This window comes from Amborella trichopoda, chromosome 5, assembly GCF_054954075.1.
Source record: "Amborella trichopoda isolate Santa Cruz 75 chromosome 5, AtrichopodaSantaCruz75HAP2 v2.0, whole genome shotgun sequence".
Lineage (NCBI taxonomy): Eukaryota > Viridiplantae > Streptophyta > Magnoliopsida > Amborellales > Amborellaceae > Amborella > Amborella trichopoda.
In genome coordinates, this window is record NC_142340.1 from 13,906,922 (window position 1) to 13,921,258 (window position 14,337).

Consider the following 14,337-nt stretch of genomic DNA (forward strand, 5'->3'; position numbering starts at 1 on the left):
TGGTCTGGTCAAGTTGATTGGCAACCTGGGCTGGCATGTGAAATAGAGACATGAGGTAAATCAGGGAGTTGGCAATGGTAGCATTGATCAAAGTCTTTCTACTTGCCATAAAGAGAAATCTACCCTTCCACTCTGCCAAACGTCTGTCTACCTTGTCTAGGACATGGGACCATCGCCTTTTCTTGGGTTTACCCAGTCTCAGGGGTAGGCCTAGATAAGTAGTCGGTAAGTCCTCCACTTTACATTCCCACCTTAGAATGATGGATCTGGCCTCTGTTGGTGTAAGGGCTATACCCATCATTTTTTATTTATCGAAATTAACTTTGAACCCAGTCGTTGTTTGGAAGCACCTAAGGAAGAGTTTGAGGGTTTCAACTTCATTGCAGGCGGCATCAATAAACACTAGAGTGTCATCTGCATACTGCAGATGAGACACCGTTGGTCCGTGTGAACTACTTCTGAAGCCCGACAGCAAACCAGTCTCATAGAGCCGGGAGATGGAGCGACTAAAGACCTCTACCGAGATAATAAAAAGGAAGGGGGTCTCCTTGGCGGAGACCTCTTGAAGAAGGGAAGAAACCTTTTGGGGTTCCGTTGATAAGAATAGAGAAATGTGGATGTGAGTAGCAACCTCTCATCCACATTCTCCATCTATTTCGGAAACCCATTCTAGCCATCGTCTCATCAAGAATTGACCAGGCCACATGATCATATGCCTTCTCCCAATCAATTTTGAAAATAAGGCCAGGTTTCTTAGCCAGGTGCCTCGAGTGGATACACCAATTAGCTACTAGGGCCCATCAAGAATTTGTTAGTCTTTGAGAAAGGCAGATTGTGTTGAAGAAATAACTGAGGGAAGGACTTGTTGGAGTCTGAAGGCTAGGACTTTAGCCAGGATCTTGTACAAAGAATTCAGGAGACTAATGGGGTGGAAATCTTTGATTTCCTCAGCACCTTCTTTTTTGGGAACCAGAGCTATGACGGTTGCATTAATGGCTTTGTGTAGAGTACCCCTATGGAAGAATTCCTCGAAAAATTTGATGAAGTCAGGACGAAATGTGTCCTAAGACTCCTTGAAGGGAGCAATCAGGAATTTGTCAGGACCCAGTGCCTTGTCTTTGGCTAGAGCATTGATAGCCAATAAAATTTCTTCCTCTGTGAACTGTTGCTCTAGCCAGATCGCTTTTTCGTTTGTGAGGGTAAGGAAGTCAAGGGAAGACATTCTCGGTATAAGGCCAGAGGGGGCAGAGTATAGAGTCTGGAAGAACTCTAAAATTGCATGCTCTATCTTAGCAAGTTGAGTGAGGTGTTTGTTATTGAATCATCGAAATCGAATTGTCTCTCCTGCGACAATTTGCAATGCGATGAAAAAGGGCAGTATTCTGATCACCTGCTTTCAACCAGGTGATTCTAGATCTCTAGAACCAGTAGATCTCTTATTTTCTTAGAGTTGAATGGTACTCAAGTTTAGACTTAGATCTGAGGTCAATCTCCAAGGGTTCCAGTGGCCTAGTTTCCTCGAGCTGATCAACCTCTTGGATGGTATTCAACAGGGAAGACTTGAGTTTGGAAAAATTGCCAGGGATGGATCAATTCCAAGTTTTGATCGAGGTTCTAAGGATTTGAAGTTTGGTCTAGAGGATATACCCTGCTCTGCTCGAGACCTGAGCGGCAGGGGAGTTTCACCAGGTTTGCATAAGGGTAGGAAAGTCCTTTTCAAGGAGCCAGTGGAGTTCAAATCTGAAGGGCCTGAGACCTCTCAGAATGGCAGTTGTGTCAAGCAAAATGGGACAATGGTCCGAGGTGGGTTTTGGAAAGGCTAAAGACAAGGATCTTGGAAAATGGTCCTCCCAGTCCAAGGACAAGAGGAACCTCTAATTTTGAGAGAATGGGGTTGGAAGCGTGGTTGGACCAAGTAAAACGACTGCCCTGGAGGAGGATGTCTAAAAGCTCAGTCCGGCTGATGAAGTCTGAGAAATCCCTCATTTCCGGAGAAATAGAATTTGAGGAATTTCTCTCTTGGGACCAACGAGTGACATTGAAGTCCCCTCCCAAGCACCAAATGGGGTGTGAGAGGGAAGCTACATGTCCCAGTTTAGACCAAAGCTTGCTCCTGAGGGAAGAAGAGGTTGGGCCATAGACTGCTGTAAATTTCAAAGGGATCCCGTCCGAGATACAGGAAAGGAGTATTGTCACAGAGAAAACCCCTATGAAGTACGAGTTTAGGGTGAAGTCAGAGGGATGCCAGACCACCCAAATCCCTCCTGAAGCACCATTAGCTGGTAGGGACACCCACTGACTAAGTCTTCTCCCCCAAACTTGGCGGATGAGTTGAAGGTTAGGTTCAGGGAGTTTGGTTTCAAGGAGGACAAGAATAGAAGGGCAGAGTTTAGAGGTGAGGTCCTTAACAACACTCTTCTTGGAGGATTGTCCTGGCCATTTTATGTTCCAAGTGAGGAACTTCATTTCTGAGCTGTTGGTAAAGAGGGGACGGAGGCCAGTCTAGGAGACTTCCTTGGACGAACCGTGGAGAGGGGGGCGGGAGAGCTAGCAAGGGGCTCTCCTTCAAAAGGCAAAGAGGAGAAAAGATTACAGAGTTCTCTTTGGCCGCTGAATCTCACCTGTAATCTACTATCTGCGTTTGCTGTGATAAACCTGTGGGCTGGTCCTTCCGGTCCATCATACTCGAAACCCATGATTCTGTACATCTCTCTCATCCTCGCATCAATGCAATTTTGCCCATCCCTGTCGCCCTCCTCGGCTTCTGCAGACACTTGGGAGGGAGAGATGGGGGTCGAAGTATTATCAGGGTTAGTCGAGAAGTCCCCACAACTTTGGTGAGAATGTCTTCTAGTTGGTCTTCGGTTTTAACATATGGAAGACAAATTTCCTTGGTAGCAGTCCTTTCTCAAATGAAATGACAATCCACTTCTATATGCTTCATTTTATCATGTTGGACCGGATTATGGGCTATACTGATGGCTGCCTTGTCGTCATGGTACAAAGATATTGACCCTTTCACGGGAAGACCAAGTTCTCATAAGAGAATTTTTAGACAGAGTAATTCACATGCACCATGAGCCATGGATCTATACTCAGCTTTTGCACTTGATCTTGCTACTACTAACTGCTTTTTACTCCTCCAAGTCACAATGTTACCTCCAACAAAAGTGCAGTACCTTGATGTCAATCTTTGATCTATAATAAAACCAGCTAAATCTGCATCTATATAGGCTTCAACCCATAAATGCTCATGATTAGCAAATAGTAGTCCTCTCCCGGGTGATGGTTTGAGGTACTTGAGTATTCGAGTAGTGGCTTCAAGGTGCATAGTTCGTGGGGAATGCATAAACTGACTAATCACACTAACAACATATGCAATGTCTGGACGTGTAAGAGAAAAGTATATTGACTATGTAAGAGAAAAGTATATTAGTAAACCCTCTAATCTTTGAAACATAGGAGCTTCTCCCCTTTTGTCATCATGCTTGTGATTTTGTTTTATGGGTGTGTCTGCTGGTTTCTCCCAAGCTTTCTAGTTTCGTAAGTAGAACCAATATATGCTACCTTGGAGAGATGAAAATTCCGCTTTTTGACCTAGCTACTTCTATTCCAAGAAAAAACTTCAGTGGGCCTAGGTCTTTGATTTCAAATTCTCTCACCAAAAAAGTATTGAGTTGCTGAATTTCCTTGCAATTACCAGTTATAACAATATCATCCACATATACAATTAGGATTGTGGTGATGGTCTTGGTATGTTTATGGTCAACATGACTTTGATTATACTTGATTCTTTGACATCCCCACTGAACCTTTAAAACCATGCCTGCGGAGATTGTTTTAGTCCATAGATGGCCTTTCTTAGTCTACACACTTTCCCTTCACATCCAGGTGCACGAAACCTACGCGGAGGTACCATGGACACTTTTTCATGTAATTCCCCATGAAGGAAACTGATGGCAATGGCCACTCCAAGTTAGCCGCTAAAGACAAAAATACTCGAATAGAATTCATTTTAGCTACAGGAACAAATGTTTCCTGGTAGTCTATTCCATAAGTGTGAGTAAAACCCTTGGCAACCAGTCTTGCTTTGTAGCTGTCAATGGTACCATCAGCTTGGTGCTTCACAGTATAAACCCAGTTGCAGCCAACTAAGTTCTTTCTTTGGGAAGGTTCACCATCTCCCAAGCACCATTCTTAAGTAAATCCCTCATCTCCTCACACATAGCCTCTTCTTTTCCACTTAGGATGAGCTAAAGTTTTTGTAATACAGGAAGAGATAGGAAAACAAGACAAGCATTGTAGGAAGGAGACAAGGACTCATAAGACACAAAATTGCTAATTGGGTGAGCAGTACAACTATATTTACCTTTATGTCTAGCAATGGGCAGATCCAATTGTTCACACTAAGAATTGATGAAAACATAATCAAGATTACCTAGATCAGAGTTATGAGGCTGACTTTGAGGCATGCTAGCTATAGTGGTCTCCACTTCTTTGGTTTCCGCCGAGTATAAACCTTTAATTCCCTTTTTTCAGCTTCGGCGTCACAAGACTGCTCCCCACTGTCCTCTATGACCTTGAGTCATTAAAAAAGGGAACAGGAAGGGGAACATGAAGAGGAACATGAGAGATCTCTTCCACTCTTCCACATTGTGCTCCCCCTGAAGAGAGGTAGGGAAGAAAGGAGTAGGTTAAGAAAAGGTTACATCCATTGAAACAAATTTTTTCCCAGACGTGAGATCATTGCATTTGTAACCTTTCTGAGATGAAGGACAATAAAGAAAATAAATTTTATGGACTTCAGGTCTAATGTTTTTATGATTTAGACCAAGAACATGTGCAAAGCAAGCACGACCAAAGACCTTAGGAGGAACACTAAAATGTGGGCAATCAGGATTGAGAAGTTTATAGTGCAATTTATAGTCTGGAACACGAGAGCGAATTCGATTGATGAGATAGGAAGCAGTAAGCACAACTTCAGATTAGTACTTTTTAGGTTATTTCATACTCAATAGAAGAGCATAGCTCCCTTCTAAGAGGTGTCTATTCTTTTTTTCTGCCACCCCATTTTGCTGCGGCGTATATGAGCAAGAATTTTTATGTTCTATGCCTTGTTCTTCAATGTAGGACAATGACTCGCCATTGCAATACTCGCTACCTTGATTGTACCTTAATTTTAGTGTCAAATTAGTATGAATTTTGAGACTGGAATGAGGAAATATACCCTTGGGGCTGATTTTCTTCTTTTGGGTGCGGGTTTTTTTTTTTTTTTTTTGGATGGGGGGGGGAGGGTGGTTGTGGTGTGTTTCCTTTGAATGCTTTACTTTGCTTTCCTTTCTTTCTCCTCATTCTGGGCCTTGGCACTCTCTTTCATGCTTGGCTTCCTTACTTTTTTGTTTTTTGGCTTGAGGTGAAAGATGTTCTTTTTGGGAACTTCCTTTTTACTGGTGTGTTTGAGTTCTGGGTAAGTGGGGATGGCCAAATGGGGTTGGGTGTGGTTGGCGTTTGGATATTTTCAATTGGATTCCCAAAAGAAGTTTCTGAATTTGATTTTATGGTAGGTGGATCTGTTTATATTTGAGGTTGTGTTTTGGCGCATTATTTGCTTTGTTGGGGTCTTGGGCTCCGTATTGGACTTCGCTGGAAATTTGTTCATTGAGGAGGACCCTGCTTAACCAAAATTATTTTGATCATTGGACTGCACTAGAATTTAGAGGTTGTTAGCGACCCGATAGAGTTTGGCCTCTCATCAAAATCCAGCAGAACTCGACCCCTGGCATAGGTTAGTTTCCTCACTTGTGCTATCAGTCCCAAGTGTTGTGTCGACTGCTGCAATGGAGCCGAGGATTTTTGGAAACCAGCAGAACTCAGGAAGGTTAGGATGCCTGATCCAAGCAGGCATCAATGTACATGAAGGTATTTCTGGGAAGCCACCTCCACTCCATCTTTTTAATTGAATGAACTTCCTCCAAACTTTAATGAAGCCCCCATCAAGACCTTTTCCCAATTTTCTTCCATATAGAATCTACGAGGGGTTGCCTGAACCAGTCTTTTCATACCCCAAATCGATTTTAGCCTATCAATTGCATAGGTCAGTGGAAGATGGGGACCCTTGAGGTATCAAACCAAGCAGCTCTTATATTGATTCATTGCTACCTTGACATCATGCTGCTGTAGATTGATGACAACCCGACCTTGAACCTTTGAGCTGGGGTACATTTGGTCAAATTTGAGGGCAGTATTCTCTCTTGCAACAATTGCTGAGTAAGAGGTCCGGGGGCATTTTCAGCTGTGTTTGATCTTGTAGGACTTTGCTTGGTTGGAGTTTAAGCAGGATTGCAGTGGCTTCTAGTGTTGTTTGAAGGAGGGTTGAAGATTAAGATGGGGGGTGGTGTTTGGGTGGTTAATAGAGATGGGTGGCTGTGTTGGAGGTCAATGATGGAGGAAATTGTTTGATGTAGTGAGTAATAGGTTCTGGTTGTTCACCGTTCAGAATTCTTGTTTTTCAATTGTTCCGTGTTTCAGCAGTAGCATATTGTTCCGTGGAGCTAAGGTTCAAAATATGGGTGGAGGTGTTGCATGGGTGGGAAGGATGGAGGTGGTGAAGGGTATTTGCATGGGTGGGAAGGATGGAGGTGGTGAAGGGTATTTGGTATCCGTAGCTGTTGGTGGAAATGGTGTTTGAGCTGGTGGCCAGTGTGAATGCTGGTGGGTGATGATGGTGAATGTAGGCGGGGAAGTGGAGGTGGCAGTTGGGGATGGTGATGTTGGTGGAGCACACAGGAACTTTATTGTTTCTTTTTTATGAAAGTGAATAGCCTAGAGATTTTCTTACTTTCTTAAGAAATATAAATTTTTAAGAGTGTAACCTATTGATTTCTTTGTTTCTCATAAATTTCAAAGTTATAGTATACAGCCTTCTTAGTTCCTTAAAGTTTGAAGTTGTGAACTTATAAACAGGAAAGTTTTTGCAAACTAGTCCTAGTGATAATGAGATTTTTGGAGAACTTCTCAAGCTAGTATATCATTGTCATTCTTGGCAGTTTTTTGGTCCATATTTTGTTGGTTATTATCTAGCCACCTCTCACTAAAATGGTTGTTTGTTTAACATGAGTCACTACTTGTGAACTTTATGAACTTTTGTCAAGTGTCCATCACTCTGTATGCTTTGACATTTTTATAGATTTTTCCACTGATTAAAAAATAAATTTCAATATATATTAATAATATCACATATAGTTCTTCTACCTCACATACTTTGTGGAATTTTATTCGTCTGTTCATTCTTATGGGAACTTTCATTTATGATGCTTAACAGGCAGAGCAGAAACTCATGTATGCCTTGGGACATTGCAACCCTCACCATGAAGCAAATATAAGGTTTGGTTCAGGTGTGCCATGCTTTTAATGTTCTAGAGTTTGGTCTTGTTGTTGTGGTGCACTAGATCTCAGGGTTGGTATTTGGCGAAAATAAAAATGTAATAAATTTTTTTATTTGCTGTAAATTTTCACGTAGTGTGATTCTTGCATGCTTTTCCCATGAGGTATTCTATAAACCAGTAGTTAAATGTCTTGCACTACGGTAAACCTTCCAACCTTGACTCAAATTTCAATTTCCGGGTAATAGGATGATTCTCAAGTACCTTGTACCTGTAAAGCTTTCACTTGGCATCCTGCCCAAAAATCAGCTACTAGAGAGATACAATCTTCTTGAGGTAGAGAATCTTCTTTTTTCTTTTCCTCTCCTAACTTACTCTCTGATTGACTTATGTATATGGAAAATCTTTTGTAGTGATATGCATTTGTTTAATCTCTAGAGTCGCATTTATTCATTGAACAAGGGATGCATAATCCACATTTCCATAATAGGTCCTTTTGCTGGATGAAATTCTAGGAATGCATGGTTACTTTTGTTTGCGAAGTTATATTAATAGAGCAAGTAAAATGCTGTGTCAACTTCTAGATGCAAGTTTTATCAAGTAATCTCAGACCAATATACACCAAAATTAGTATGATTGTTCTCTACTGTCTTTGTGCATGTGATGAGCAGGCTGCTGTTTGTTAGTGTCTACAGTCTTTTATTTCTTCAAAACCTGCCTTCACATTAGATGATATTGAAGACATCCTCGATGATGTTAACCCATACTTGTTTGGACCTGGGATCAACCCATAGTTGAAGCTCCCAGCCCTGTTCAAGGAGCAGCCTCTGATATATGTGGTATATGAATATGGGAGCACTTGGATGGTGTCCTTTATATGTATGCATGCTATTTTTTTTTGGGTGATATATAAATATTATTTTATTTTTTTAATGCGATATTTAAAAATTAAGACATATACAATCCACCGCTTTGTATTATCTATACACGTGCACAATGAGAACTCTATACATAGGAAGACGCATAAATGGGACTCAAGAATTGGAGTCCCTCTTTGAATCCATGGATTCACTATAGTATCATCTGATTGTGGACAACTTGGGAGATTCCCCAGTTCCTGACCATCTGGGATCACGAACTTCTTGGGTCAGAGCTCGCTCTAGCAATTCCAAATTTGGTAAATGATTTTTAACCACTGTTGCACTCCGTGACCATAAAAATCAAAAGGAAAAATGTTAACTGGTGGTCGAAATAAATCTTTTAGAAAGCAAAAAAGCAACTTAAAATGAAAGACTTCAAATTCCAAATTCAATACCTTTTAAAACTTCCCCTAGGATTGAAAACCATTCGAACCAGGATTGCAACCCATTTTCAATAGGGCTGCAATTCCCCTTCTATAGTGGTTGAGATCCCTAAAAGATAGGATTGAGGTCCCTTAATGGGTGGAGTAAGCTCCATTGAGTTCCCCTCACCACCTGGATAGCTGAAACAAGGTTCCACGGAGGGATCGCCTCCCCCCTAGGCCCCTTGCATATATGGATTTTATACTTTGGTTCATGTTTACACTAGTGTCGGATACACTACGGCTATATTGTTGACGATGGTTCCATACTGGGTTCAGCAAATACCAAGGAGCACCTTTAGTTTTTGTTCTACACATTACTCATCATATTTCACAGAACGTTTCTAGCGGTCCAGCCTCCTGTGCCATTGGAGCTAGAGTTTCTTAGGCTCGGGAGGAAGACCAATAAAGCAAGAGAGCTAGCAAGTAAGCTACCAAGGCAGGCAAGCAACAGTATTGCCTTCTCTCGCCCCTTTGCGCTAAAGCTCTTCGTGGCCCATGAAGTAATGCTGCCCTCCCTCAGCTCTCATGCGTACGTCCGTCTCGAGTTCTCTTTAAGCCTAAACTCACCCTTGAGACTTAACCTGTAAGTGGATCTTGTGACTGTTGAGCGGGCCTTTCCAACCCTTAGCCCCTGTAAACCCTAGTGAGCGAGCGAAAGAGCAGGTCTCCCATTCCCTAACCCCTTTATCCCTTGAGCGAGGTTACAATGGATACTTTGTAATGCATTGGGATTGGTAGGCCTGGAGGGCCAGTCTTCATTGTTGCCTTATCTTGCTGAATCTTACCATACGACAATCATTCATGAATTCTACATTCGTTCTTGGGCAATAAGATGGAGGTTGTTGAGGAACTAAAAGACTTTCAAGATGATTACCATGCTTAATAGCTCATATAAAATGCTTTGTGAGGTGCTTGTCTCCCACCTTCGACAGATGTTAAACTCTGTTTTCTTTGTAAACCAAGGAGAGTTTGTCCAGGACAGGTAGGTATTGTGCGGAGACCTAACAGCACATGAGTATATTCACGCCCGGTCTTATCTGGGAGTTAGATTAGGAAAAGGTATAAGGTCATCTTGATTGGGCCATCTCGAACGAAGTGTTACACTGGATGGGATTTGGAGAGAAATGGAGATCCTGGATCAGGGGCTGCAACTCATTGCCATATTATTAATATTTGTTAATGGCTCCCATCAATTTATTTTTCCTTTGAGAGATCTCAGAGAAGGGGACCCCTGCGCCTTTTGTTGGTAGTCCATCCATCTCAAGATTGTTCCAATTGCTAAGTGGTTTTAAGTCCTCTAAAGGCAATATCCACAGTCAGTATGCAAATGACACTTATGTCTTTTGTGACTGAAACCATGACACTTTTGTCTTTTGTGATTGAAACCATTAAAAACCAGACAACCTATTGTTGCGCCTTAGGATTTTTGAAGTTGTCATGGGTCTAATAAAGGTTGGGATGTGGTGTAGACTCCTTAACTTAAAAGTATCTTGCCCTCCCCGTCTGCATGGGCAAACCACCCAAACAGCTATGGATGCAATTGTAGATAGAGTTGAGCGTGGGAGGGCAGCATGGAAAGCCAGATTTTTGTCTTAAGATGGGAGATTATCCCTCATAAAAGCCACACTCCCGAATATCCCAATGATGCAGATGTCATTGTTTTACATGCTGGGAGCCATTGTGGCTTGGTTAGAAAGGTTGATCAAGGAACTGCTTTGGTCCGGTGCTGCACAAAAGTTACACCTTGTTGATTAGGACAACGTGTGTCTACCAAAGGGCCGTGGTCCTTGGTATGCCTAAGCTTAGGATTGTAATTTGGTGGCTGCTCGAAAAGTGGTGGTGGCATTTTGTGACTGTAGACTTGTTACTTGTAACACAAGTGATTTAGCTCAAGTATGGCCTTGAATGCGTCTGGGTGGTTCCCAAAGGCTGTAGCAAGTTCTTACACTTCTGGGGCATGGAAAAGGATTGTCTCGAGATTTACTCTCTCTCTCTCCCCCCTCCCCAAATCAGACTCTCTCTCTCTCTCTCTCTCTCTCTCTTGTTTCAAATTAGACTCTCCTCCTCCCTCTTACTTTTTAATGCTTAAATTGTGGGTGAGGTTTGAGCCTATGGAGCTCAATGATGCGTTTGTTAGATAAAGATGGGCATGGTCTACCTTGGGGGAGAGAGATCCTAGAGGAGAGAGAAATAACATATATTGAGAGATATATTAATGTTTAACTATATTGAGAAATTGGGAGAGATGGTATTCAAGAGAGAGGGAGAGCATTTTCGAAAGAGAATAAAAAAGAGAGAGAAGGGAGATGGCATTCAAGTGAGAATGTAACTACCTTGAGAGAGGGAGAGAGCATTTGCGAGAGAAAACAAAAATAATCAAAAAAGGGTAGAAAGTCCCCCAGCAATGCTAATAGCTAAACCCTCAAAAATTTTGTTTCTCATGATTAGAACGAATAAAGCTAGACAGAAAAAGTCCTAATTAGAGTGAACAAAGCTAAATTAAAAAAGAACAATAATTAAAGTCAACATCTTTATAAAAAAAAATAGATCCCAATAATGCTAACAGCAGTGAATAAAGCTAGACAGAAAAAGACCCAATTAGAGTGAATAAAGCTAAATTAAAAAAGAACAATAATTAAAGTCAACATCTTTATAAAAAAGTCAACATCTTTATAAAACAAAAATAGATCCCAATAATGCTAACATCAGCGAATAAAGCTAGACAGAAAAAGACCCAATTAGAGTGAATAAAGCTAAATTAAAAAAGAACAATAATTAAAGTCTACATCTTTATAAAAAAAAATAGATCCCAATAATGCTAACAGCTTGACCCTCTTGTTCAAAAGAACTTGAATCTTCCTCACAGTCAATGGATTCCTTCTCTATTGAACCTATATTAAATAGAATAAATGTTTAATAATAAATAAAGTAGCAATGCTAATCTATTCCTCACAATCAATGGATCCCTTCTCTATTGACCCTATATTAAATAGAATAAATGTTTACTAATTAATAAAATAGCAATGCTAATCTATTCGACAATTAATCAACTTCAAAAATTAAAGTAGTAATGATTAACTTATTTTTAATTTGAAGCTAGTTATGTTTAATTTGAAGCTAGTTATTTTTAATCTAAGCAACAATTAACTAGCTTCAAATTAAAAATAAGTTACCTATGGATGCACGCAACCCATCTTGAGTACAAACCAAAGCCTCTACATGCTTTGATTTCAAGGAACTCTGATACTGGTTAAGAACACAACCTCCAGTGCTAAATACGGCCTCCAAAGCCAAAAAAGAAATAAGAATTACCATGATATCACGGGCCATGCAAGAAAGAATAGGGAACCTAACTACAAATGATCTCTAGAAATCCAAATTTTTTATATCTTCGTTTCTATCTATCCTCGGTTCTTCCAAGTAATGTTCTAACTAACTTATTCTTTGTTTCAAGAAATGCATCCTTAATTAGATTTCTCTCTAAATCCCAACATCATTGGGAGTCTCTTGTTATACTCATGAAATAATGCTTGTAAGCATTCCTTCACATGAGAGATACTTATACCATCTCATCACCATATATCCTTCTAACATAATATCCATTTTCTAACAAGGATTCGATATTATCACAATTGATAATATTAGACTATACTCCTTCCAACATGTATCTAATTTCTTAAACATTTTCTTGGCCATCTCACAAGGTGTGGAGTTAGTGCTCTTCATCTCATCAGTTACGTGTATTTGAATCCTTGAAATCCCCTAAAAATATAAGTTGGCGGTGGGTTATTGTGTTCTAGAGAAAATTGGTGATATATCCAAGAAACTCTCTAAAAATTTGCATAAAATTTCAATGTTATGCCATTCTTGTGGAGATGGTGTATCCTTATAACCAGGATCTCAAGATCCAAAGCGAGAGAAGACTTCTTTAAATTCCTAAGCCCTTTCAAGCATGAGGAATGTTGAATTCCATCTTGTTGGAATATCAAGACAGAGACCTTTCAAGTTACTATCATTTATTGTGCAACTCCAAAAAAATTTGTACATGGGAAACTGAGTCCTTCACATATTTAATGCTCTCGCTGACCTTCATAAGGCTTTCATCAATCTCTTTCAAGCTAAATCTGACATTGTCACTAAAACTACCCCAACTGTGTGCTATACTTTCCCAAGCTCTCGAGGCCTATAAACAGCGATGTGGGAGACTCTGAGTCCTCTAATCCGTACTTCCATTTGAGTACCACCTGCTAGAATTGATCTTCTTGGGTGGCAAGCCTCCACCACCATTTCCCAAGAAGAGACATGTTGTCCTTTTTCAAGCTTCTTATTCCTAACCCTCCTAAAGATTTGAGTTTGCACTCCTTGTCCCATGTTATCAAATGAAACTTATCCTTATCTGCTTCTCCGACCCAAAGGAAGTTGCGCATTAGTTTTTCAAATATTGTAGAGATCTAGACTGACATGTGAAACGGTGGCATTTGGAAGATTGGGATATTGGCAAGAGTTAACCCCCCACCCCCCCCCCAGAGAGAGAGGAAACGACCCTTTCCTAGAGGCCAACCTCCTATGAGATCGTTCTTCAGCATGGTCATATTGTGCCTTCCTGGGACTGATAGTTCCATATGCCCTTTGGCTCTCTCTCTCTCTCTCTCTCTCTCTCTCTCCCCCTCCATCCCTACCTTCCTGTAGTATTCCATCTGCCCATGGGCTCTCTCTCTCTCTCTCTCTCTCTCTCTCTCTGGGAAACACTTCGAAACCGTCGTGAGTGAAGTTCTACAGTATTTCACTTATGGCTCATCACGGTCCAAGGTCCATCAAACTGTCACGAGTGTCTAATAAGATTTCAATTTGAATTTTATTTGTTTTAACAAATATGATTAACCTCAAACTTTGTGGTTGTGTGTGCCTTAGTGAGGTGCACCCAAATAAAACATAAAAATATATTCAAACAATAAAATGACCAAATTTTCCCTCTAAATATTTTAGGGGTATTTTTGTCATTTTTTTATAATTATTTTTTATATTGATATAGGGAAGAGATGGCTAGATGTACATACGTCCCAAATTTCAGATAAATTGGATTATGAAAAAACTATTTCAATTCAAATATTATTGAACAATTGGCCTTCTAATGGACTTTATATGGTGATGAGTCATGAGTGAAGTATTGTAGAAATTCACTCATATGTATTTGTAAGCGTTATCATGTAGGTGTGTGTGTGTGGAGAGAGAGAGAGAGAGAGAGAGAGAGAGGCGAAAACACCTAGTCATCCTTAGGTGACCCTTGGCAAAAGAATGATGTTAGGTCCCTTTAGCGTCAAAATTTGGGCATGTTCCATTCCTAACAACCAATACAAAAAGAATTAGCACATTCATATTGCCTTAAAAGTCACACCCCAAGAGTGAATACAGACCATCCAATTTTCGGCAGTTAAATCAAGGTCTTATAGAACTCAAAATTATTACTTTTTTTTCTTCTTGTTGATCTCGTTAGGACAGGACCATCTACAAAATTTGGGGTCAAAGATAACCTATGCAGGACCTTGATCTAGCTGTCCATAAAATGGATGACTTTATTCATTGCATTGTTTTCTCCTCACAAAACATTTT

General features: G+C 40.5%; 1 protein-coding gene across 13 annotated transcripts in view; it reads left to right on the forward strand.

The window, feature by feature from the left end:
- EER5 (proteasome family protein) overlaps positions 1 to 14,337 on the forward strand; it is a 62,264-nt gene that overhangs the window by 45,252 nt on the left and 2,675 nt on the right. For 5 of the 13 annotated variants that reach the window (XR_016056031.1, XM_088867519.1, XM_088867521.1 and 2 more), the window contains exons 8-9: positions 7,322 to 7,383; positions 7,631 to 7,718. Coding sequence is in view for 6 of the 13 variants with exons in the window: in XM_088867519.1 (XP_088723645.1) it covers positions 7,322 to 7,383; positions 7,631 to 7,718 (150 nt within the window). In the remaining 7 variants the exon portion in view is untranslated. Of the gene's footprint in view, positions 1 to 7,321; positions 7,395 to 7,630; positions 7,719 to 14,337 lie in introns of all 13 variants that reach the window. The other 8 variants (XR_016056035.1, XR_016056037.1, XR_016056032.1 and 5 more) reach the window with 3 other exon arrangements.